Here is a 25,082-nt window from a genome sequence, read left to right on the forward strand (position 1 = left end):
TTACATGTTGTTTACCAAGAAGTGATCAGACTTTATCGAACTAAAAAAGTGCTATTATTTTCTCTTTCTGAAACAAACACTTGAAGAATGGATTCCACATACTTATATTATGATAGAATCATTGCATTGGGAACTTAGATTGGAAACAAGTAGATACTTTATTTTGTTTACACTTTACCCCAAGCGGTTGCTAATTGGTTGCTAACCAGTAAAATTAGTAAACCACTAAATTATTAGGTACTACAGCGACCCGCTCCGACTTCACACGGGTGTAATTTTATCCTAAAATAACAGTTAGAGTAATTCATAATTCAAAGTTTTATGAACACTTACTACAGTTATTATAGAACTCTATATAGAACTGGTGCTTCTGCCCGCGACTTCGTCCACGAACTAAAGAATAATATAATATATACCTACTTAACTCATTTTCCCGCGTAGATCCCGATGCCGTGAGGATATCGGGTCAAAAAGTATAGATAGCCAATGTTACTTCTAAAGAATTTTGTAATCTAATTGTATTGTCTTTCTAATGAAAATAATATTAAAATCGATTCAACTTTCTTGATAGGTGACCTGTTCGCTCCCCTATGTAAGTTGTATACCAAAGTATCAAAAATCACTACATAAGTCCCCCGCCTTACAAAGTTAGTGTTTGTTCAGGCTAATCACAAAAACTACTGTACGGATTTCCTTACGATTTCCACTAATAGAAAGAGGGATTATCTGAGAACGTTATAAGCTGCTATTTATGAACCTTTTGGGAAAATAAGTTAATGTTGGTAATAAATGGCAAAAATCATACACTATAATGCAACATCATCACGTTGCATGCAGCAGGAACTGCTATTGTTACTATTTTAATTTGTGATATCTCCTAAGATATTATTCATTTAATTTACTTAAAAAATAATAAATTTTTTTTAATAAATTCTCCTAACATATTTTAAGAGATTTTTTTTAATTGGTTCAGTAGTTTTTGAGCCTATTACAAACAAACAAAAAAATTTATCCTGTTTATAATATTAGTATAGATGATTTTTATTCTTGTTTGTAGCTGAGCTTGTTGTTTGGCCAACTTGCTACTATTATTTTGAAGATCTTTCATTATGAGGACTGTTCCTAAATGGGTAAACAAAATTCACGAAGCTGATAAAATTGAATTCTCAAGGTAAGAGTTTTATAATTACAGGCCATTATACATCTTACTGTAGAATAAAATAATCAATATTACATGTAGATATTAATAGAATTGTCATCCTAGCATTTATAGTAAGTAGGAGAATTAATCTAGAATAAATAATCGAGAATAAATGAACAAATCTATAATCTATAAAGTCTAACAGGAACTAACCCCAGGAATTTTAATTAATTCAACAACTAAAACAATAATTTATAATTGTTAACTTATAAGCAATAACAATTAAAACAATTGAGATTTCCATTTTAACTAGATACAATCATTAAATCACCTAAAACTTAGATATAATCAATATTTGATAGTATAATTAAAGATAATGTAACAATTATTCACCTTAGCTTAATATATAAACGGAGAAAGGACATTTATAAATAACCCATTCTTTTATTTACTTACAAAAGACTCAATCCGAATTGAACGAATCATTACTAGAATCTTAACTCTTTCTATTGAAAACTATCCAATGGTGAATTTTATCCACTGGGATGGTTCCTTTAAAGATTCTATTACCCTTCCGGGATAGCGGAGTATCTTGTACTATATACCTATCACGAGGAAGTCTCTCTACTATTCGGTACGGACCGCGAATCTTAGAAATTATCTTTCTACTCCCACCAGTTGAAGGTATATCCCTTTCGACTCTTACTAAATCACCTACATTAAAACGAACTTTAGTTCTTTGTCGTCAAAACGTCCCTTTTGTTTAGATTGACTTTTAGAAATATACTCAGATATCTCATTCCTAGTTGTTTTTGAACCGTCGGTTTGTCTGTTCTCTAAATGATTGTTGCTCTCATCATTGTTAACCACTTCACCTATGCTACCAAAGTCTTCACCTAAAATATTTATCAAAGAGTCAGAAGTACCTACAAGATTCGTACCGGAGAGTGCCTGAGCTGGTGTTTTTGATTTTACATTTCGTAAATATGCTAACAACTTATCGGGTTCTCTAAACTGAGCTGCTTCGGCGCTAGCTCGAATGGACCCGTCTTCTATTCCAAACAGAATACAGTCAATAGCATCTTTTCCACTTATTTTACACCTATTTAACAAAACCATTTTTTCGTAAAAATATTCTTCCAATGAATCGTTAACTTGAGCCTTGCAAACAAGCATTTCCGTTAACAACTGGCCGAAATTTTGTTCACTCGGAAACGCTGACGCTAATTTGTATTCCCACTCAGACCATGAAAACTTCACACTTGGCAATCCCTGATACCATCTTTTAGCTAATCCTACTAATTTAGGTAACGCATAATACGCTGTTTGTTTGTCCGTCCAACCGTAAATGGAAGCAGATTCGTTAACTTTTGAAAGCCACGTGTGAATTGTTTGATTACGTTTGCACGGATCAAACTCTGGTATCACATTCATTCCAGGAAAACGTTCATGATTACTGTCTTTCTTCATATTCTGCATGAATTCCAGAAGTGTAGAAACGAGTGCATTAACTGAAGTACCTCCGTCATCGTCGAGGCGACTAGTTGATGGTAGCGAGGTGTGACTCGCACCGTGTGTGTGCGTGCTGCTGTGGGCCCATCCGCGACGGCTACGCTCTTGAGAATTTCTGCTGTGACGCGGCCGCTTGCGTCGCGATTGACTGCGACGCCTTGATCGACTGCACGAACTGCTGCGCGATCGCGACGACTCGGAATCGGACTGGGGAATGACCACTCGTTTGAGAAATCTTTGTTGGTTGTCCATGTTCCGCTAGAAAACAAAAATATAAGAATATACATTCCTACCCGCATATGAATTTTTCTATAATAAATTCTAAAAGGTGTTTTATACTAGGTATTATTTTATATTAACGTAAGATAACATGTGGAATAGTAATCAATTTCTGTGTTCAAGAAAGAAAAATTTATATCACTAAGACATAAACATAAAAAAAGGAAGGGCGGAAAAAATTGCAATAATGAAACGTTAACAACACATTTAAACAAAAGAAACATTCAGAAAAGTCATAAGAAATAAATAAAAATATGTAGTACCTCACCTTTTCTTTTCCCTTGGGTGTAGTCCTTAACCGGGATGATAGCAAAATTACCTTCCCTGTATCCCACTTATGAACTGAAAGTGGTTAATTTCCTGAAATAATGAATGCTTTTAGAATAATAAGCAGAATTTAGATAGATTACTTCTGATATAAAGATTGTTATTATGTTTGCTTTTTGCAGTGTCCACACAATATGCTTCAGTCCAGACGGCACTCAACTCATAGTTGGCGCAGGAGAGAAGGTGATGGTGTATGACCCAAGAGACGGAGCACTTGTTCAACTACTCCAAGCACATAAAGGACCAGTGTATGCAGTTGCATATTGTAATGATGGCAAAAAATTTGCAAGTGGCAGTGCTGACAAAAATGTCATTATATGGACCTCTAAGATGGAGGGTATACTTAAATATTCGTAAGTGTATATGTTACTTCTAAATTTCATAATGTTGTAGTTATAATTGAGATAAACTAGTTAATTTACCTAATCCTTTAATATATCGAGCGAGTTCTCTATTTCTATAGCGATTCTATATTTAATTAAAACTTGACCAAAAATTACTTGTTTTATTGTTTTGGTACAATTTTCTCAAACAGGCACAGCGACGCAATCCAATGTTTGGCTTATAATCCAGTGACATACCACTTGGCTTCATGTGCTCTCTCGGACTTTGCGTTTTGGTCAGCGGATGTAAAAGCAGTCCAGAAGTATAGAGTGCCGGGTCGCATCACATGCTGCTCGTGGGAACCTTCAGGGCAGCATTTAGCTATCGGCCTGGCCAATGGGGGTGTTTCTGTTCGCAGTAAGGTAAAAACAATATAAAAAAACATTTACAGTTATTAGTTTTTAGTAAAGTTATCACATGATTTATATCCATTTATTGTTTAAAGTCTAGTGGTTGAAATGTCGGCCTCGTATTAAAAACTAGTCCGCGTAGGGTACACAAACAAATCTCTATTTTACCCCCTTAGAGGTTGAATTTTCAAAAATCCTTTCTTAGTGTGTGTCTACCTTGTAATAGCCTATCTGCGAGCCAAATTTCAGCCCCATCCATCCACCAGTTTGACCTGTGGGTTGATAGGTCAGTCAGTTAGTTACTCCTTTATATTTTATATATTTAGTCAAATCAAATCTGCCTTTCCAATCACAATAAAATTACATTTTCTTCCAGTTAGGCGATGAAATACAAAGAATAGTTAGGGATGCTCCAGTGTGGGCTGTTGCTTTCTCCAAGTCAACCCTTCTAGTCACAGATTGGAATGACACTCTCTCCTTCTACAACACGCAGGGTCAACAAGTTTTAAAGGAAAGAAACATAGGTAATGATCAGCGATATAAATGTTCCACTAGATGGCGTACTTCACAGTAACATGTTCCAACGAACTTTAGTACCCGCACTACTGTCAATAGTAATCCGCTTTTTACTTAAGTCACAAGAGTAGCGAACTAGCGAGTAGCTCAGGGGCTGCAGTACACTTCGCGCGTCGTGTTTTAATTTAATTTAATTTAAATTAATAATTTAAAAAGTGTTTAAAATCTATTTCCTTGAACTTAGAGCTCCCTAGCATCACAAAACAGGAAACTGTTACCAAAACTTAAAAAAGTCGACGCCATTTTGAAATTCTTTGTTAATTGACCGATTTCGTTCAAAAACGATATTTAGAGCTCCCTGGGATCACAAAATAGGAAACTGTTACCAAAACTTAAAAAAGTCGACGCCATTTTGAAATACTTTGTTGATTGACCGATTTCGTTCAAAATCGATATCTGAGGATCCCTAGGATCACAAAACAGGAAATTGTTACCAAAATTTTAAAAAGTCGACGCCATTTTGAAATTCTTTGTTAATTGACCGATTTCGTTCAAAATCGATATTTAGAGCTCCCTGGGATCACAAAATAGGACTCTGTTACCAATATTTAAAAAAGTCGACGCCATTTTGAAATTCTTTGTTAATTGACCGATTTCGTTCAAAATCGATATTTAGAGCTCCCTGGGATCACAAAATAGGAAACTGTTACCAAAATTTAAAAAAGTCGGCGCCATTTTAAAATTCTTTGTGATTGTACCGATTTCGTTCAAAATCAATATCTGAGGATCCCTAGGATCACAAAACAGGAAACTGTTACCAAAATTTAAAACAGTTGGCACCATTTTGTAATTCTTTGTAAATTGACCGATTTCGTTCAAAATCGATATTTAGATCTATCGATCGATATTTAAAGATCGATATTTAAACTAGGCAATCACAACAAAAACAAACTTTGCCATCTTGTTGCACAGTGTTTATTAAATTGTATCCTCCTGTGCCTACCAAAATAGTTATAAATTTTGCTCGCTTCTTAGAAGCTTTGCCTCTATTCGCTACTCTGTGCTTAAGGTGGAAGCGACGGGTCTGCCCGCGAAATTCAAATTTGATTTGGTTTTTCGCAATTTGTAAACTAATACGACAACGTAGGCTTATGGTATTTTAATTGCGACAATGGCAGTATCATCCTCACAGGTTTATATAAAAATCTTTACTTGAAAGGGTCCAGTGTAAGAAAATAATTCTAGTATCGACTAATTTGTGAGAATAGTCTACTATAATATCTCCCGAGAAGATAGATTGCTACTATAACAACAAATAATAAGAATTTCAAAATGACCGCCATGAAAAATTAAAAAGTGTTATTATATTCTTATATGATGGTACTGGACCCTTCGTGTGCGAGTTCGACTCGCACTTGGCCAATTTAAAAAAAAGTGTAATTTTAAATTCTAGGTCTGTCAGCAGTATCAATATCCATACTCGGAGCGCTAGTTTTAGTAGGCGGAGTGGGCGGCTGGGCCGTGTTGACTTCCGAAGGTGTGTCAATACTCACAACGCCACTGGAATGGGTCTGGTCGATTGCACCATCACCTACCTTCAATACTATGGTACTTACAGTAAAATTATATTTGAGGAGTTGGCGAAAAAAACTATGTGATTCGCAGTGGCGTGCACGTCATAGAGGCATAAAATCACTGCTTACCCTAGTTGAAACAGCTCAGTGCTTACTTATTAGTTATTATTGACCTGCCAGTAAAAAGGCCTATGATCTAAGTAATGCCTACCCTGGCCTAGAACTCTTCACACCACTGTGTGATTGCACGAAATAAATTTTACAGGTTGAGTTCGATTTTTGATCAAAATTACAAACATTGGACTTCATTTTAACCCAGATTTAGGCTGTTTTGCTAGAAAAAGAGTTCAAAGTTCATATTCATTGATGCAAATTACGAACTTTGGACTCTATTTTGGAAAATTTGGGCCGTTTTGCTTGGAAATGAGTTCAGATTTGTATTCAGTGGACCAATAATGTCCGGAGAAAAATATTTTGATCAAAAGTGATTATGTGTACACTGTTTTGTTCGCCAGCTCCTCATTTTATTCATCACAAGCTAAAGCCTGGCTCGGGCTGCAGTATCCCTTACGCGTCACCTGTTGTATGTTGATGATACTTCACACAAGTGCCAACAACCGAAAATATGTGTATTTTTTTCAAATATTACATTTTTAAATTACTAAAACTTATATTGGTTATTTGGAAAAAGTTAATATGTATGGAATGCGACATTTGTATATTCTTGATGATTTTATTCTTTAGAAGAGACTGTCTGTGAATTTGCGCCCTATACTCCTTTATTCCTTATTTACATTATAAGAGAACCTCCATGCAAAATTACAGTTTTCTATGTCAAGAGTTTTGGCTGAGCGTCGGCGTCTTTATACTTTTCCTACCGTAATGCATATCCTATAACTCAGTAGGTTCCTTCCACACAACTCCACTGACGCAGGAGCCTACTCTTTATGCGCTATACTAATATTATTTAATATGGCAAATTTCAGGCAGTAGCATGTCAAGACGGGACGCTGTGGTGTTTCCAAATAGTTTTCAACACAGTGCACGGGCTATACCGTGAGCGTTACGCGTACAGAGAAAATATGACGGACGTAATCATCCAGCATTTGACCACCGGCAACAAAGTTCGGATAAAGTGCCATGACAGAGTGCAGAAGATAGCTATTTATAAGCATCGTTTGGCAGTAAGATTCTTTTTTGTTGTATTACCTGTATACATGCATTTTGTAACACGTGTTTTGACCAAAACTTAAGGATGTCTCGAGCATCTAAAACCCAACGATGTTAATAAACTCCAAATAAGTAAAGCTTGTAAAGTATTATGACAGGTTTCTATTAACTTGCTTTCTTGTCGGTCTGTCTGTTTGTTTGTTTGATGCAAATATTGCAATCAATTTGATTAAAAAGTGAAGACAAATTCTTGTATTAGTGTGTGACGTAGAGGTGTGGCGGCACAGACTACAAAGGTACTAGCGCGGTGGCACTTTCCAGTGAAATGTTTTCTGAGAGCATGATTTGAAACATGACGACCCGTTACCAATCCATATAAGGCCAAAACCGTCGTAAACTCTACACCTTATCGCCACCATCGAATGAACGGTTCACATTTTTAAATACAATTCATATTTTCTTACTCTATATCGGTTCAATAGCTTTAGCATTGTATGTATGCATTTAATTTATTGCTCAGGTCCAACTGCCAGAACGTGTAGTGGTTTACGAACAAGGCGATCTGGATGGCATGCTTTACAAAGTAAAGGAGAAAATCGTGCAGAAGAACGAGTGTTCACTGTTAGTTGCCACTAGCGATGCGTTGCTACTGTGTCAAGTAAGTAATTGATCTGTATTAAAGCTTCTGTGCACAATTGCAAAAGTATGTGTAAGGCCGCGTTTACACCTGCAACTTTTACTTACTTAAATAGCTTAAATGATTAACTTTAAATTTACTAATGTAAATACTCTTACAAGTTCATATACTTTAGTACATTTGTTGTCAGTTTATTACGTAAGCTATTACGTGAGCAAAACCAGCCCTCCAATTGTGTGAGAAAAACGTATTCATCGTTACATATTCTGTCCGCTCATTGGCTGTGAAAAATAAATAAACAGCGAATCATTAATCAAAGGGCAGAAATTTCGATGTCGATATCGATGAATACGTTTTTCTTGTACGATCGGGGGGCAGGTGTGATTGCGGCCTAAGATTACCCGCAATTCGGACACTCCGTTACGTATTTTTCGACGCAATTAATGAGACCGAATGTCTGTCATAATCAACCAATCGTCGGTTCACTACTGAGAACGGGTCGAACGCGAATGACTATGGCTTTAACCATAGTCTGCCCCGCTGACTTGGTGTGGATCAGCAGACTTCACACACCTTTGAGAACATTGTGGACTTTCAGATATGCAAGTTCTCTCACTATATTTTCTTTCACAGTTAATGCATGTGGTATTTAATTGATTAAAATGCGCATTACTCCGAAAAGTAAAAATACGTCCGGTATCGAACTCCCCGATTAGGAGGCTGACGTTTTAACCACTAGGCTTAAGCTTGCAAAAGTCAGCTCTAGCAAGTCACTTGCACTGTAACCAATCACTGAAAAAAGCAAGTCAAACTTAAACTGTAAACTCAGCAAGTTAATTTCTACAAGACTAAAGATATTTACTTGCTGTGACATAGTGTAAGTTCCTTGCTGCAGCTGACTTCTGCAAGTTTAACTACTATTAGTGGATACTTCTTTATATTCTCAGTAAAATGTGTGTTTTAGGACACGAAGCTGGCAGTGATAGGTGTAAAGATACCCAAGTCCTGGACGGTTCCAGCCCCCATACGCTACGTCAAAGTTACAACATTATACTTCCAGGAGGTTTTACTTCTTGGATTGATGAATGGCCAAGTAAGTGATAGAAAAGATTTTTTATTGTATCACAGTGTTTTGGCTCATCATTATCATGATCAACTCATCGCCGGCCTTCTGAGCATGGGTCTCCTCCTCTCAAAATGAGAAGGATTTAGGCATAATCTTCCATACTGGGCCACCCCATTGAGAACATTTTGGAGAACTCTCAATCATGAAGGTTTCCTCGCGATGATTTCCTTCACCGTTAAAGCAAACTTATGTTTAATTGCTCAAAACGCACAGTATAACTCCGAAAAGTTAGAGATCGTACCTCCGACCTCCCAAAGCTATCACCGCTTGCCTGCGCAGATCGCCATGTTGCAATTTCAGATTAGATTACTTGTTTTGCGCATTGACATTGATGACAATGCGCAAACATCACACCACCAAAAAAATCTGAGTGGGTGATTGATCTGTTTGCTTGTACAACGACGGGGTTGACTATGCTGCCGCGCAATTGGTTCGTCAGTCAACCAGACACATGATTTCTGTCGTCCAGACTGACTGATACCTTTTCTTGATGACATCTGTAACAAATTGTTTTTGGATTTTAGATCTGGCAAGTAGAGCCGAGCACCGGTGTAGCGAAAGTGATAATGCAAGGTCCGGGCAGTATACGGTGCCTTGATGTTAGCGCGTCGCGTAGTCGCCTCGCAGTCGTCGACGAGACATCCGTGTGTCGCGTCTACAGCCTGCCGAATGGAGAACTTATGTATTCGGTAGGTATATCAGCCGAATTTTTCTGCATCATTTTTAGGGTTCCGTACCTCAAAAGAAAAAAGAGAATCCTTATAGGAACACTTCGTTATCTGTCTGTCGTGTCTGTCAAGAAAACTATAGGCTACTTCCGGTTCCCTACTAGGACTACTATAACAAAAGAATAATCTATATTTGCTACTTAAGTTACTAGAATGGTCTATTCAATTAAACACATTTAAAGTCTATCAATGGTCAGACAGAAGATACAAAACGCACGAGAATAGGAGATTACACAACTTCAAATGTGACCAGTGTGAATAGTTTTAAATCTACACTTTAGATACGTATTGATTGAGTATTTCGAAAGACAATCGTATGAAGCTTTCAAACAAAGCCAAACATGTCCTATCAAGTTATATGCAAAAGCTGTTATGGTATTGAATATTTTTGTTTGGAATGCTAATCCAATGCCTAGTACATAGTTTGTAAAGTTTTATGGTGTTCTGTAATATATTTTTATTCTCTTGTAGGAAGATAATGTGTCGTCGGTATCTTGGAACTCATGGTGTGACGAATTGCTTTGCCTATCGGGCGCCGGAGTGCTATCTATCAAGGCGGGACACTTCCCATCCGCGACACAGCCTCTCACCGGATCAGTTGTTGGCTTTCAGGTGTGTATTGTATGACAAAGCTAAAAAGTTAAAAAATAGTTATGTGTTACAAGGGGCTAAAGTGATATTTTGTTCCTCGAGGGCGTTAAAGTGAAGCGAAGTATTCTAAAGCAGAATCCTGACCGTAGTGAGTGACACACTCTATTTTTCATCACTACCTATGAAAAAAACAAAACACATTCCAAAGCACGAACTCAGCCCACTCAGAAGAGAAAGTTCAAACTCCCATGGGAACTAGATTCAATTTTGTTCCCGGAATCCCCTAATGCCCATGTTTATTTTTCGAATAGGCAAGATGAAAAATGCCTTGCTACCCCTTCATTGTAAACTATGATGGCTATGAAAATTAAACACAGAAATCGTCTGTTATAACTTGAAAATAAATTACTTGTGTGTCAGCGAAGATGATCCATAAGTGAAAAACAAAGCCAAGCGTCCGTGGACGCGTCGCTTTAATTATTTATTGTTAGTGATATATTATCATTTTAATTAAACATAATAAGTTTATTTTATATGTTATTACATAATAATATTTAATTTTTAACCCCCGACCCAAAAAGAGGGGTGTTATAAGTTTGACGTGTGTATCTGTGTATCTGTGTATCTGTGTATCTGTGTATCTGTGTATCTGTCTGTGGCATCGTAGCGCCTAAACGAATGAACCGATTTTAATTTAGTTTTTTTTGTTTGAAAGGTGGCTTGATCGAGAGTGTTCTTAGCTATAATCCAAAAAAATTGGTTCAGTCGTTTAAAAGTTATCAGCTATTTTCTAGTTTTCTTGTAGAAAAGAAGGTTAGATAACCCTTAGGTTCATAATATTCAAGTGTCAATTGACAAATGTCAAGCTGTCAAGATGGACGTTGCTTAGATATACATAATTATTTATTTGAAAATGATTTGTCGGGGGTGTTGAAAATTTTTAATTTACACTTGTATAAAATTACATATTGTTGTGTACTTTCAGGGTGGTCGAGTGTTTTGTCTACAATCAAGTTCAATGCAAACAATAAATGTGCCGCTGTCGCATGCTGTACATCAATATGTTCAACAAAAAATGTTCAAGTAAGAGCTTTTAATATTTACAACGATATTAGAATTAGAAAAACCCCCAGATAGAACCCAATTAGAAAAAAAAATAGATTTACATTGACCATATCTAAAGTACTATAAAAGTCTCCGGCGAAATAGCAATTAACAACCTCGTTTAGTTTAAAATCAGGTCCGTTCAATATTACTTGGCCGTAAATTGCTTTATTTTCGGCCTGGACGGTAATGTACTATTGTTCTACCCTTTTCAGCGAAGCATATGCTGTAGCATGTCTCGGTGTCACAGCTTTGGACTGGGAGCGCTTGGGCACTGCAGCGCTGGAGGAATTGTCCTTTGAAGTCGCGCGCAAGGCTTTTCAGCGCAGCGAAAACATTGTGTTCCTTACTCTCATTGACCAAGTGCAGGTAAATAATAGGAAAACAATAGAACTAGAAAGATTTTTTAATATCACACTAATATTATCAAGGCGAAAGTTTGTGTGTATGTTTGTTTCTTTCACGCAAATACTACTCGTACGTAGTCGGGTTTGACTGAAATTTAGAATACCCTAAATTAACACGTATGCTACTTTTTATCCCGAAAAGTTAGGGATTCTTACGGGATTAAAAAACCTATATCCACGCGAACGAAGTCGCGGGCATCAGCTAGTATCAAATAAACTTTTCCGTGCTCCATAATATCGTGTTTCTTATGCCCGAAATGGTTGTGCTGAAGGCAAAGCCTGTAAAACTACTTATTATATGCGTGTAAATTGTAAATGTTTCAGGAGCGTTTCGAGAACGGCGAGAAACGCGCGGTTATCGTGGGCGACGTGTTGGCGTACAGCGGGCGGTACGCAGACGCGGCGCGCTCGTTCCACAGCGCGGCCCGCGACGACCGTGCGCTCGCCCTTTTCCTCGACCTGCGCATGTTCAACAAAGCACAGGTTAGTGTCATCATCATCAGCCTGTGGAGTCCACTGTCGGACGTAGGCCTTCCCTAAAGAGCGTCACCCCACCCGGTTCTCAGCCTTCCTCGTCCAGCCACTTCCCGCCAGGCGCTTTATATCGTCAGTCCATCGTGCTGGAGAGCGTCTCACACTACGCTTGCTTGATCGCGGTCTCCACTCAAGGACTTTTTCTCTCCAACGGCCATCGCCTACGACAGGTATGGCCTGCCCACTGCCACTTCTTCTTGCTAATAGTTAGGACTATGTTAATGACCTTGGTTCTCCTGCGGATCACCTCATTTCAGATCTTACCCCTCAGGGAAACTCCTAACAAAGGCCCCTCTATTGCTCGCTGAGCAACTTTGAATTTGGGGACAAGGCAGTTTGTCAGTGTCCACGTTTCAGAACCATAGGTGAGGATGGACTGACTGGTTTGTTTACAACATGATAAAGTTATACAACGTTTTGTAGACCTGCGCACTCTGTCACTAAAACTTGGTAAGTGGTACTAATTTATAGACGTAATGATAACATACGTAGAAAGCAACCTCATAAACTTTAAAAAAATCACGTTTTATTTCAGGAATATGTGGGTGAAGGCGAAGGCGTGACGAAGCTGGCGCGGCAGAGGGCGGAGTGGGCCCGGCGCGTGAACGAGCCGCGCGCCGCCGCCGAGATGTACCTGGCCGCCGGGGACGTGAAGCGCGCCGCGAGACTGCTCGCGGAGTGCGGGCGGAAGGACATGTAAGACTCCTCCCTCTACGGTCCCTTAGAGCTGTTCAATAAGCAAGCTACTAAGTTAACGCAATGAATAAATGAAGTCCTCTAGCTGTTAGTTGACGTGAAGTGCGCCGCGAGACTGTTTGCAGAATGCGCTTACATGCCCTTCGTCACATGGCAAACACACCGCACGTTTTTAGGGTTCCGTACCCAAAGGGTAAAAACTGAGCCCTATTAATGTCACTCTGCTGTTTGCCTGTCTGTCCATCTGTCCGCGTGTCACAGGTTTCTAGCTTGTAGATGAAATGAGTTAAAAAACTGAAATTTTAGTATTTGGTTTGGACTCGCATTTGACTGGTTTTTTTTTTTGGGGAAAAAGAAACCCTTATAGGATCACTTCGTTGGACATTTGTCTGTCGAAGCTTTGCTCTTAAGAATGCGAAGGCTTCAAGTTGAAATTAACATCAAATACTTAGGTCTACGGCCCCTTATAAATCAAGCAATGAAAAATGAAGTCCTCTAGCTGTTGGTTGATTGGCGATCGTATTTTGTACTTATCCAAGAAGTGTATTTGTCTTTCAGGTTGATAGAATTGGCGCGGAAAATGGATAAAGGCTCGAGCGAATCTCTCCGCCACTTGGCGGAAGCGTTAGTGGCGGTAGGCGAATATCCCACCGCGGGAGACGTGTACCAAAGATTGGGAGATTCCAAGTAAGACTATTCATAAATTATAACCTTTTTTTTTTCAAAATTGACTTAAAACTTAAACAAGGCATACTTGGGTCTAGAATTGTTAATCGCGGGCCTGTATCATCCATACCAATGTTATAAATACAAAAGTGTTTGTCTTCTGTCTGTTAGCTTTTCATAGACCATCCGTTGCAAATGGAAGAAATTGTAGGTGTGTGTTGCCCTATAAGATAGGGTGCATTGTTATCACACATCCCTCATTTTTTAGGGTTCCGTATGTACCGAAGGATGCCAATGGGACCTTATTACTAAGCCTCCGCTGTCCCTCCATCTGTCTGTCCGCGGGCTGTATCTTGTGAATCGTAATTGATAGAGAGTTAAAATTTTCACAGAATGTGGCAACGGCAATATCCGCTATACCAACCAAATAAAAATTTCAAAATGGCCGCCATGAAAATTATAAAAATTAAAAAGAGTTTTTCTTGTACGGTGGTACGGAACCTCAAACTGGACTGATTTTTATTACCTGTCGAATTCGGGCTATACTTTATCCGTGGTGTGTACAGGAAGGTCGCGCAATTGGCCGTGGCAGCCGGCGAGTGGTCGCGCGCGTTCGCACTGGCCCGCGAACACGCGGAGTGTAGACGTGACGTGTACTTGCCGTATGCACATCGTATGGCGCAGGAGAATAAATTTGTTGATGCACAGAAAGGTACTAATCCATACTAATATTATAAAAGCGAAAGCACGTCTGTCTGTCATTTTTTACTTGCCTTTTTCTGCAATCTCACCTGGTGGTAAGAAATGATGCAATCTAAGATGAAAGCGTAGTCTGTCGGAAAGGGTGTGGCAGTTTTCATTAAACCCATATCTCCTATCAGTTTCAACACGGCATCGTACCATAACGCTATAATTAGCGTTCTGGTATGATGGCTTTGCGGCATGAAAAACAGTCGAAACGCTTACTTTAGTTAATATTAAATAGCGCCGAGAGTGTCATGTAGCGGCATGTGGTGTGTGGTGGTCATTATATTTCCGCACTAGCGTGGATATGAATATATCCGTACGACTACAAATATATATACATAATATATATATATGCTGCGCAAGGATAGTCAGTCCATTTCATGGTTTTAAAGGGCATCCGAGACGGTCAAACACATAGGTTTTTGCTTGGGTCAAACATTTTGACCGTTTACAAAGTTTGCTTAGTGCTTGAGTCAAGCGTTTACGTGCTCGACGGTGATGGATGCGATTTTATATTTTTGTCTGACAGTGTGAAATGAGAAAAGCGCCGTTTGCTGGCTCAAGTTGCTTAACGGGTGCATCAAGCTGCTAGATCAAGCAAAACCAACTTGCTTGACGTCGAGCTGCATGACCGTCTCAGTAGCCCTTAATACCGGAGAAGTTTTATTTATAGCTGTTAATAACGGAGAAGTTTTATTTATAGCTGTTAATAGCGGAGAAGTTTTATTTATAGCTGTTAATAGCGGAGACGTTTTATGTATAGCTGTTAATAGCGGAGAAGTTTTATTTATAGCTCTTAATAGCGGAGAAGTTTTATTTATAACTCTTAATAGCAGAGAAGTTGATTGAAAAATTTCACTTGACACTTGTTCAACAGCGTATCACATGGCGGGTGAAACAGCGACCGCGATGCGTGTGTTCAGTGTTCTAGTGACGAATGCAGTCGCCGAGGAGCGGTTCAGCGATGCGGGCTACTTGCACCACCTGCAAGCCACGCAGTGCCTGGATTCGGCTGGGACTGATAACAAGTAACTTGGCTCATTTTTCTATTTCTTTTTGCATATCATTATTTGAAGAAACATATAGCGCATACATTTTGAGATCTTACTCGCCATTTTAGCTATACGTGTAAACACTCATGTCAAAAGTACGATTTTAGTTCTTATGGGGTTTCAGGGTACAGTAACGAGTCCAAGTGTCGGTTTATATGCTTTTAATCAGAGTTCGGTACAAAATAATTACGCGGGAGAAAGCGGCGCGTACGCTCGTTGCCGCGAGTTAACCGACTAGCCGTGGCCGGCGCGAACGCTGGTCGCCTAGCAACCGGCCTCGCTGGTCCGCGCATGCGCGCACCACCTAAGGCCTTAACACACTAATGATTAAGGGCTTGATCACACACGCTACATTCTTAATTTAAAGGTTAACTGTACTTTTGACATGACAGTCTAATCATAGAGCTAAAATGGCGAGTGAGATCTCAATATGTACGCATTATATTGGACATTTTAAATATTATCCATATAAAATATTAAATATTATCCATATATCCATATAATGTACAACAATATTTCCTGCAAATAAACATTTCATTTCATTTGTATTGCAGTGAGAGAGCTGCATTGCTGCATCAGTACGCACAAAACGATCGTCTCGCACGTATATACCACGCGTACGATGTGGTGCATCGGTGCGTTCACGAACCTTTCTCCTTGGCGCAACCCGATGCTTTACTGAACGCGGCTCGATACGTGCTAGCCCTTCTGGACGGAGAGCCGCCGCCTGGTGTATCTATGTTGTATCCTTTTATAATCAGTACAACATTGGTATGACACATTTTAGACGCTAATTAAGTTAATTTAATTTAATATATCATTTGTATTAATGTGTCGTGTTTAATATCTGTTGGATTAACAATTAAAGCCAAATTCATTAATCTTCTTAAATATATAAAAGGAAAAGCTGACAGACTGACTGACTCATTGACGTTGATATATGACCTATCAATGCACAGCTCAAACTACTGGACGGATCGGGCGTTTAGATGCATATAGCTATTATGCTGTCAACACCCACAAACAAAGAACTTTTGTAAGTTCTATCTCTAAGGGGGTAAAATGAGGTTTGAAATTTGAGTAGTACATGCAAACGAAGTCGCGAGCGCTCAGCCCAGCTTACCTAATAACAGGATAATCAACTATACATAATAATAAAACTGTTACTGAACGATTTCTGTACATCATACTAATATGATAAAGGTGAAGTTTGTGTGTATATGTGTATTGTGTATGTATGTTTGTTATTCCTAACACAAAAACTACTGCACGGATTTGGCTGAAATTTGGAATGGAGATAGATAATATTGACCTAGATTAGCACATAGGCTACTTTTTATCCCGGAATATCAGAGAGTTTCCACGGGATTTCCAAAAACCTAAATCCACGCGGACGAAGTCGCGGGCATCAGCTAGTTCATTCATAAATATCATATCGATTTCTCTTAACTATGACCAGTTGCCTGTATCTGTGCCTGGCAAAACAAGCTAAGGTCCTCAATGCCAATACTCTAGCGCGACAAATGTTGGACAAAATATTAGGACTTCAAGTTCCACAGAAATTTCAGGTATGTTTCGCTTTAGTTTGTAGCCCATAATTGGACCCAGTTATGCCAAAATGAACCAAACCACGATGCATTATTTCGAAAAAATCACGTTTAAAACTTGTCTTGTGATTCTTAGTTCAACTAAATGTGATCGTTGCAAACGCGTAAACGCCAGTTTGCTCAAAGCAAAACAAAGACTTCAGAGATTTGATAAAATATTTAAATTGCTTCAGTAATAATATTCTATGATTTTCTAGTCTGTTGGTATATGTTACATAGTATAAAACAATCTTTTAAACTTTCATCAATAGATAAAGTATAGTTAAATATTATTTTGTGTTTGTTGAAATATGACCGTGCGAAGCTGAGGCGGGTCGGATCGGGTTCCCTGGACTAAAATGTTTTTACTGACTAACTAGGAAGGTGTGGAACTGCTGATGCTGAAGAGCGGCGGCAGCAGCGGGGGCAGCGGCGGCGAGGACGAGGTGGCGCCGCTGTGCTGGCGGTGTCGGCGCCACCTGCCGCCGCTCGCCACTCAGTGCCCGAGGTGTAGGCACGACCTGACGCACTCCCTGGCCACACACGGTTGGTGCAACATAATGAATGCTAATGGACGAGTATAACTCGGTCGCGCTAAGTTTGCACCTCGCTGAAATGCGACGCCTCTCCCACTTCCCCGCTTATCTCCCCGCGGTCGTCTTGTCGCGTCAGTGCTTACCTAAGCGTCAGTGTGACGTACGTAATCGACGTGAGGTGCAAACTTAGCTTGACCGAGTTGTAAAACAATAACACACACAGCGTGTTGGTGTGTAATTGTTTTACTTGTGCATACGCCCACACACGCACACGCACGTACGCACATGTACACGCACACACACACACGTACACACATAAATGGTAGAGTGCATACATTTTTAGATACAGTCCGACAAGGCTCTTTTAGCGCGTGGCCAAAATCGGAACTAAAGCCGCCATCTAGAAGAGGACTTGTTGATAGTTCGCTGTGTCGGCATAAAGCGACAACAGCGTCCTCACTCAAGTGCCAAAAGAGCCTTGTCGGACTGTAGGTCTTGCTTTGTGGGTCAACTGTCATATAATTTAAAGGTAAACAGTTGTATCATAGAGCAAAAGGCGAATGCGTTCTCAAAATTTATGCATTGTGAACTGTTTATTGTTCATATTAAAGTATAAGGACGCTCTCCCTTTATAAAAAAATAATAGTAGTCATAACCTAAAATCTGTAACAGAGGTTCTCCCGCTGGTGCGGTTCGAGCCTGCGGAGGGCATTTTGCACGAAGAAGCTATGGATTTGATCGATCGCATGCCGATACTAGAAGTTGAGAAGGGAAAAGTTGAAGGTGCTGACATTTTGCAAATAGGGGAAGATATTGATTACACAGACCCTTTCCTTGATAAAGTTGATGAGGTTAGTGACTTTACTTTTTCATCTATTACTCTAGTAGAAGTAATTTTGTCCTATAAGCTTGTACAATAAAATTTATTTAAAAAATGTGGCCAGTTTCTAGTCTGGTACTAATTCTCTTTGTGTCACCTAAAATTAACTGAACAGAAGTCAAGACTTGTTATTTTTATTCACATTTAAGAAACTGCAGAGAAGGCTTGTCTTTGAATATACTATTTTGTGGGAAAATAAAATGTACCCGCTACGTGATTGTATTTTTTAAAAGGTTCATAAAAGTTGCATTTATTGGCCAAGTTTGTATCGAGTTCACAAAACACGACTTCTGCTTGTCTCTACTAAATTACAGATTTATATTATATAACTCTAGCCAAAAAAAGAAACGGATTGAAAATGGCGGCTGTAATCATTTCCTCTCACTTAAACACAATAACTGTGTATAGTGTGTGAATGAGATGGAGTGATTTGCGCCGTTTCGTTTCGATTCGTTCCTTTATTGGCATGAGTTATGCTAAAACAACTGGCTACTATAACTGGCCTTAGGAGTTTAATAATACTTAGTTTAAAGTAACATTTTTGTAGGAGGACGAAGGAGTAGTGGTCTGTAGCCGATTGGCGCTGCTTAGACTGAGCCCCGCCTGTGTGGTGACGGTACAAAGGGCACCATTGCTGCCAATTTTCTATCGGAATATGCTGCCTGAGTTGCCCGTTACGCCTTGCCCCGTCTGTCAGAATGTAAGTGATAAACAACTTTCAATCAATCAACTTGCTTACGGCAACCGCTGGACATTGGCCTTCCCGAGAGCGTGCTATCACACATGGCCCTCCGCCTTCTTTATCCACCCTGTTCTCGCTACCTTCTCTTAATCGTCAGCCCAAGGCGTTGGAAATCGTCCCACACTTTTGGTAAGTGTCTATTCCAGAACATATCTGCCCCAGCGGCCGTCGGTTCTGTCACAAACATGGCCTGTCCACTGCCAATTGACTAATTCGTCGAGGTATTTCGGTTACTCTGGTTCTCCTACAGGCTACAGAATGAAGCGAGCCGGCGGTATCCGTAGGTGAACCTGTATATAGGTTTGGCGTAGCCCAGTTAAAAATCTTGAAATCCTTCAGCTTCCCCTTTAAAAAACTAACAAAAGGTTTGGCGTAGCCCAGTTAAAAATCTTGAAATCCTTCAGCCTCCCCTATAAAAATCGAACAAACATTTTGTATTACTTTTAATAATGCTACATCCTCTGTTTCATTATATTTTGTTTTTGTTTTAGCTCTTCTACCTAGAGGACTTTGAGATACAACTGGTTACGAAGGGCCAATGCCCGTTCTGTAGACACCAACCTGAAGATTTGAAGAAGGACGAAGATACGAGTAGTAGGGATGATTCGATGGTCAACGGATCTGGGTCTTCTACACCACGCAGCCCAAGCGAGGGACGCAGCACGTGGCGGTAGTTACCGACCTTTATCAAGTTGGTATGTAGATCGTTGTGAAAATAAAAAATCGAAAATAGATAAATCGTCATCGATCAATCGCAGAAAAGTGACGAATTTTGTGAAATGCATATATTTTGTAAGTTTGCATTTTGTGAAATTTTACAGCAGTTAAGTAGTAGGTTTTTTTCCAATTTTTTATATAAAAAATCTGTAGCAATAAAAATTCACAATGTAGATAGCACATTTTCAAAATTAGTATATTTAAAAATTTAAAAAACCCCCGACACAAAAAATCTTAAAGCGTCTTCGATTAGGGAGTCGACATCTCAATTAAAATAATACTAAAGAAAGGCCCAACACATATTATTTTTTACTTTTAAGGGGTTTGTTGCGTTGGAGGTTTTTAAATATTTGATCTCTTGTTGGTGACCCTTGTTTAGCGTTCATAGATAATATACTAATAACGGGTATAGATAAGCCACTCTCACCATATATAACTAGGAAAAGGGAATAAAGCTTACTCTGCTGCCTCAAAGATGTCGCTAGTAGTACAATAACAATAATAATGCAATAGATGGCGCTGTATAATTTTTATTTTTTCTGAATCGCGGTTTGGCGCCAGTTCCCTAAATTTGAACCAGACTCCGGACCAGTATCAATCAAAGTAGACATATTATGCAGACGTGTTTAGTTGACCAATCCATTATGAAAACAAAATATTATTATATAATTAACAATAATCAATAATCTGCTGGTGTCAGCTAAACACATCTCCATTTCCACTTTGATGGATACTGGGTCTTCATATGTCTTCAACTATAGTCTGGTTCAAATCTGAGGGAAACTGGCGCCAACTGCTGTCCTGGGAACAGGATAGAAATTATTGATTAAAAGAAAAATTTGTAAGTTTTTCATAATTTAATTTTTTGCATCTTCTAGTATAATATGCCCTAGCCTGTGCTTTGACAGAATAATTTTCGTCAAATTTAATTATTTTGCCTTTTAACAGCTGATTGATGCACTTACACCAACTGTGTACAATAATATTAATAGCAGCGTTAATGATAGTCGATGCATTGACCGTCAAAACACGTCAAAACGTCCTAAGTGTCGTGGAATAACCCTAACCTCTACACCCTCTAGTAATATAACATCTCGATACCTCGGTAGGCGATGTGGAAATAATGGGATCACTAAACTGTTAAATATTAATTTCCGGAATGCAACACCTGCTGTGTATTAGAGTCCGTGTGATAATTAATATTCCCTGCGGTCAGGGATTTCGTGTTTAGTTTGGGTAGTGGTTTGTGTTATCTGACAGTATAATTGATAACAGAAATTTTCCGGTGAAGGAATAATTCATGGCGTGCATTCGCAAATTTTAACAGCTCAAAAAAGCTCTATGCATGAATAAATCGAGCATTTAATCGTTGAAAAATGTACTTTCTTGTTTTCAACTGCAGTTGCTCTTGGATTTCGTACCCGGCTAAAAATTCGCGACTGCTTGAAAACATGAAAGATTGCAGTTCGCTATGCAGTCACATATGAAGCAAAAACTTGAACACTGACATTTGGCCCCTTCCAGAAATTATAAGTCGCTCCGCGCGTTATGGAGCGAGCTATGTTGGATATCATTCTCAGGGGTAGAATCCGTAACGAGGAAATTCGCCGAAGGACAAAAGCGAACGATATAGTTCAAAGAATTAGCACGCCGAAGTAGCAATGGGTAGGTAGTAGTTCATGCTAACCGACGGCCGATGTGGCAAATATGTTCTGGAGTTGAGACAACGTATAAGTATTATCCAGTAAGCGCAGTGTGGGTCGTCCTCCAGCTTCTGGACCGATGAACTGAAGTAGGTGTGTGACCGTGTTTGGTAGTGCGCTCTTGGAAAGACCTTTGTCAGTGGACGCATACTGGGCAATGGAATGGAAAAAAATGCAGTCATTACTTGAAAGTTGAAGCAGTCAGTCATAACTTCTGCTCGTGTACTCTAACGGGATTTAATTCGTATACATTTTGGTGTAAAAAGTTACTTAAAATATTTTGTGCAGCACAAAATGGTTGTTTATGCGGTCCTGCAGTTACGTTTAAGTTGTCTTTACCACATTTATTGATCCATCGTGTTATAAAATATGAGGTTAGGGTCAACTCCTTGCACTGTATTTGGAAAAGCACGTACTATTTACTTATTATTAGTTTTAATTTTATTGATGCATATTAATTACAACGTCACGGAGAACAAAACTATAACTGTAAAAAAAGTATTAGTTAACTATGCAAGAAATTGCAATTTTTTTTCTGTATACAACTCTAACTAGTAGTTTTTAGAAATTAGTAATAGGTAAACAAATCTCAATTAAAAGGGATTGTTTTTGAGATGGTAGATTAATTCAACGCAACAGTAATTATGCATTAGTTTCTTTACGTGCTACGGAGCCTTCGGTGAGCGAATTTTAGAACTTCTATATGGTGTTACGAACATATTGTAAGCACAACATGTTGCACACATTTTGTATTTTGTAACCACAATATAGCGTCATGTTGAAAAGTGCTAAATACTTACCTTATTATTTAATTTGTAAGGTTCCACTTCTGTTCTAGACCCAAAACAAAGAGGTTTTTATGACACTCATGCTTACAACATGTCGATTTTTCGACAGATGGTCCCGTATGCTTTTGGTTGGCCAATGCATCGACAGCTGCAATGTCTCTACCCACAAAATATACAATTCGGCTCTTAGACTAGGGTAATTTCAATAATCTACACCACAGTGAAATGTTGCGTCTTAGTTAAGAAAAAAATATAGTATTTTTCAAAAGATAATTTTATCATTTTAAAAGAATGACATTTAAGCCCAATTGCATGACAGGCCGTTAAAGTACGTTTAGTGATCGTTAAACTTTTACTGCCAAAAAAGATCAAAGTGAGATGCACAAGTCGGTAATCATACCTCCATGATTAACGTAGATGGTAAAATTCTAGTCTAAACGAACCCGGATTTGTAGTTTTTATTTTATTTTATTGACAAGAAGATGCTAGAGGGTGCTCCGAATGCGCTCAGTGTGAAACATTACTAAGAGCAGCCGGTTTTCTTCTCTTTGCACTTGTGCTGCCAACTAGCTCTGTTTGTTTGCTCCGAGCAACAGCATCCGTCACCACGACCTACAAATCTGTTTAAAAAAAACTCCGATGCACTCCGAGCCGGTCTATCTAAACCGGCCCTTATATGACTGTGTCCCTAACTATACTGATACAAGTACAAAACCCAAGTTAGTTTATTTTAAATAATAGATCTATTACTCGGACCCTACGATACAGATTATCAACTTATCCTGGTCTACTGGTAAAAGTCCATTTATATGTATATGGAAAAGTATATAAACCTATGTATAATTAAGTTTAAGTTCAAGTGAATCTGTTTGTTCTCTTGTTTGGTTGTTAAATCTTTTTCTGTTAAATAAATACATTTTCATTTTAATTTTCACTTATTGTAAATATCTTCATAAATAATATCTATAGTTTATAGTGGAGTTTTTTAAATTTCATTTCAGGCGTGGTAGTGTTTAAATCACGTGTTAACTTTTTAACTCAATTTTAAGCCAGAGACAAATATATAGCGGTATAGTTTAGTTTTAACGCTATCTATCTTATACGCATAATAGTATCACACGAGAGTTCAAAAACAACGCATAATAACTCGTATTATTCAACCGTTTCATAAACTACTATTTTGATATTCTGGCCATTCAACAAAAACGAAAACAGCGATTTATATTTTTTATCATATCGTTTTATAGGCGTCGTTTCGCAGAGCTATAAACGCAAAGTAAAAAAAACAAATTAATTGATCTTTGATCGTGCTAATACAACGTAAAACAATTGTACAGATGTCATGCTCCGTATCCGGAACAAATAAACAATGTTCTCAATAAAATGTAGAGTATGAAAAAATATTTCGTTGGAGGCTACATTTTGAGGAGAACTGGGTTCGGAGGCTTGAACCATTTATCATCGTTCAAAGGGGGTTGTTATTATTAAAAAACGGGATTCAAGAGCTGGCAGCTTTTTCGGCTGAAATACTAAACTGTTATTATTACTTTGAAGTTTTAAGGTAGTTGAGTATGTATTGATATAATTTATTTATAAGTTAACATTAATGTGGCAGGATGAGTGATAATATATGATAAGTGAAAAGAAATCGCAGTATTTGAATCACAAAATAGAACACACAAAATAAAACAAAGGCTTTTTATTTATTGATCTCATTTATCATAATTATATATACAAAACAAATTAGAATAGACAACCATAGATTTAGGCTAAGTCTATGGGTCTGTGGGCAAGAATTCATTTGACATAGATTATAGCTTTCTTCATAGCGATTTCATAAACTTAAGTTTTATCTGTGTTTCCCATACAAAAATACAGAGAAAAGTCATTTGAAGTAGGAGGTAAAATACGGAAAAATGTTTATGACATCGGTCCGTGACGACACTGGCCGAGTGCGAGCGAGATGGCGCATGTTGTATTAAGTAGGTACAATGTACATGTAATTCGATAGTGTTGTACCCGTTTATCATCTACCGCCATGTTGTAAAATTGAGTCTGCAAATGGTGTTAAACAAAATCAAATGTACATTAGCTAAAGAGTGTTAGAATATGTTCAGGATTTGTAATATAGATTTGGGTAATTATTGTAAAATTATATAAGTAGGTATGTATATTTTGTATTTGCAACATTGTAACATTTTGTGATAAAACCACCGTCCTAGTAATAAATAAATAAAACGAACATGGAAACTCGTAAACTAGTGTATTCATTTAATCCCCCTTCCTTAAATTTACACCTGCCTGATTATTTGATAGAGACAGGAAAATTCTTATGACATTTTGAGGATGTTCAAAAAAAACTTACTTCATATAAGCTGAAAGTTGCTGCTTTTACCACGAACCAGCTGCCAATGCTTCATTCTCTGGTGAGATAGAGAAACCATAAGTATTAAAACTTAAGATTTTAACAACGAGAGCCTAAAAATTTTCCACGAGCTCTCAGCCCATTACGAGGATAGGTAAATCTATCTAAAATAATAGGAAGTTAGACGAAATCGACTAAACGAAAGAAAATCTGCGTAAGCATTC

At 38.3% G+C, this 25,082-nt stretch overlaps 2 protein-coding genes across 2 annotated transcripts; one reads left to right on the forward strand and one right to left on the reverse strand.

Annotated features, from left to right (window-relative positions):
• On the forward strand, positions 1-24,751 carry LOC123880527 (intraflagellar transport protein 122 homolog). The gene is made up of 25 exons (XM_045928675.1): positions 1-149; positions 1,058-1,171; positions 3,382-3,612; positions 3,795-4,005; positions 4,370-4,517; positions 5,963-6,117; positions 7,070-7,267; positions 7,774-7,911; positions 8,855-8,983; positions 9,541-9,705; positions 10,216-10,356; positions 11,321-11,418; positions 11,655-11,808; positions 12,171-12,329; positions 12,916-13,076; positions 13,635-13,763; positions 14,309-14,454; positions 15,367-15,517; positions 16,096-16,284; positions 17,001-17,109; positions 17,508-17,673; positions 18,336-18,514; positions 19,091-19,243; positions 19,777-19,980; positions 22,603-24,751. Exons 2-24 carry the CDS (start codon positions 1,110-1,112, stop codon positions 19,957-19,959), a joined length of 3,555 nt encoding a protein of 1,184 aa, XP_045784631.1. The 5' UTR covers positions 1-149; positions 1,058-1,109; the 3' UTR covers positions 19,960-19,980; positions 22,603-24,751.
• On the reverse strand, positions 1,311-3,959 carry LOC123880536. Its single transcript, XM_045928702.1, has 3 exons — positions 3,841-3,959; positions 3,201-3,292; positions 1,311-2,911 (listed from the first exon to the last, which is right to left on the reverse strand). Exon 3 carries the CDS (start codon positions 2,903-2,905, stop codon positions 1,856-1,858), a length of 1,050 nt encoding a protein of 349 aa, XP_045784658.1. The 5' UTR covers positions 2,906-2,911; positions 3,201-3,292; positions 3,841-3,959; the 3' UTR covers positions 1,311-1,855.
• Positions 24,752-25,082: the final 331 nt, after the last annotated feature.

This window comes from Maniola jurtina, chromosome Z (genome assembly GCF_905333055.1).
Source record: "Maniola jurtina chromosome Z, ilManJurt1.1, whole genome shotgun sequence".
Classification (NCBI taxonomy): Eukaryota; Metazoa; Arthropoda; class Insecta; order Lepidoptera; family Nymphalidae; genus Maniola; species Maniola jurtina.

What these genes read in the sequence shown, in the direction of transcription:
- LOC123880527 (XM_045928675.1), top strand. Translation starts at nt 1,110, where the DNA reads ATGAGGACTGTTCCTAAATGGGTAAACAAAATTCACGAAGCTGATAAA. An exon ending in GATAAAATTGAATTCTCAAG is followed by an intron (nt 1,172 to 3,381) that starts GTAAGAGTTTTA and finishes TGCTTTTTGCAG; the next exon opens with TGTCCACACAATATGCTTCA. An exon ending in GTGTTTCTGTTCGCAGTAAG is followed by an intron (nt 4,006 to 4,369) that starts GTAAAAACAATA and finishes ATTTTCTTCCAG; the next exon opens with TTAGGCGATGAAATACAAAG.
- LOC123880536 (XM_045928702.1), bottom strand. Translation starts at nt 2,905, where the DNA reads ATGGACAACCAACAAAGATTTCTCAAACGAGTGGTCATTCCCCAGTCC.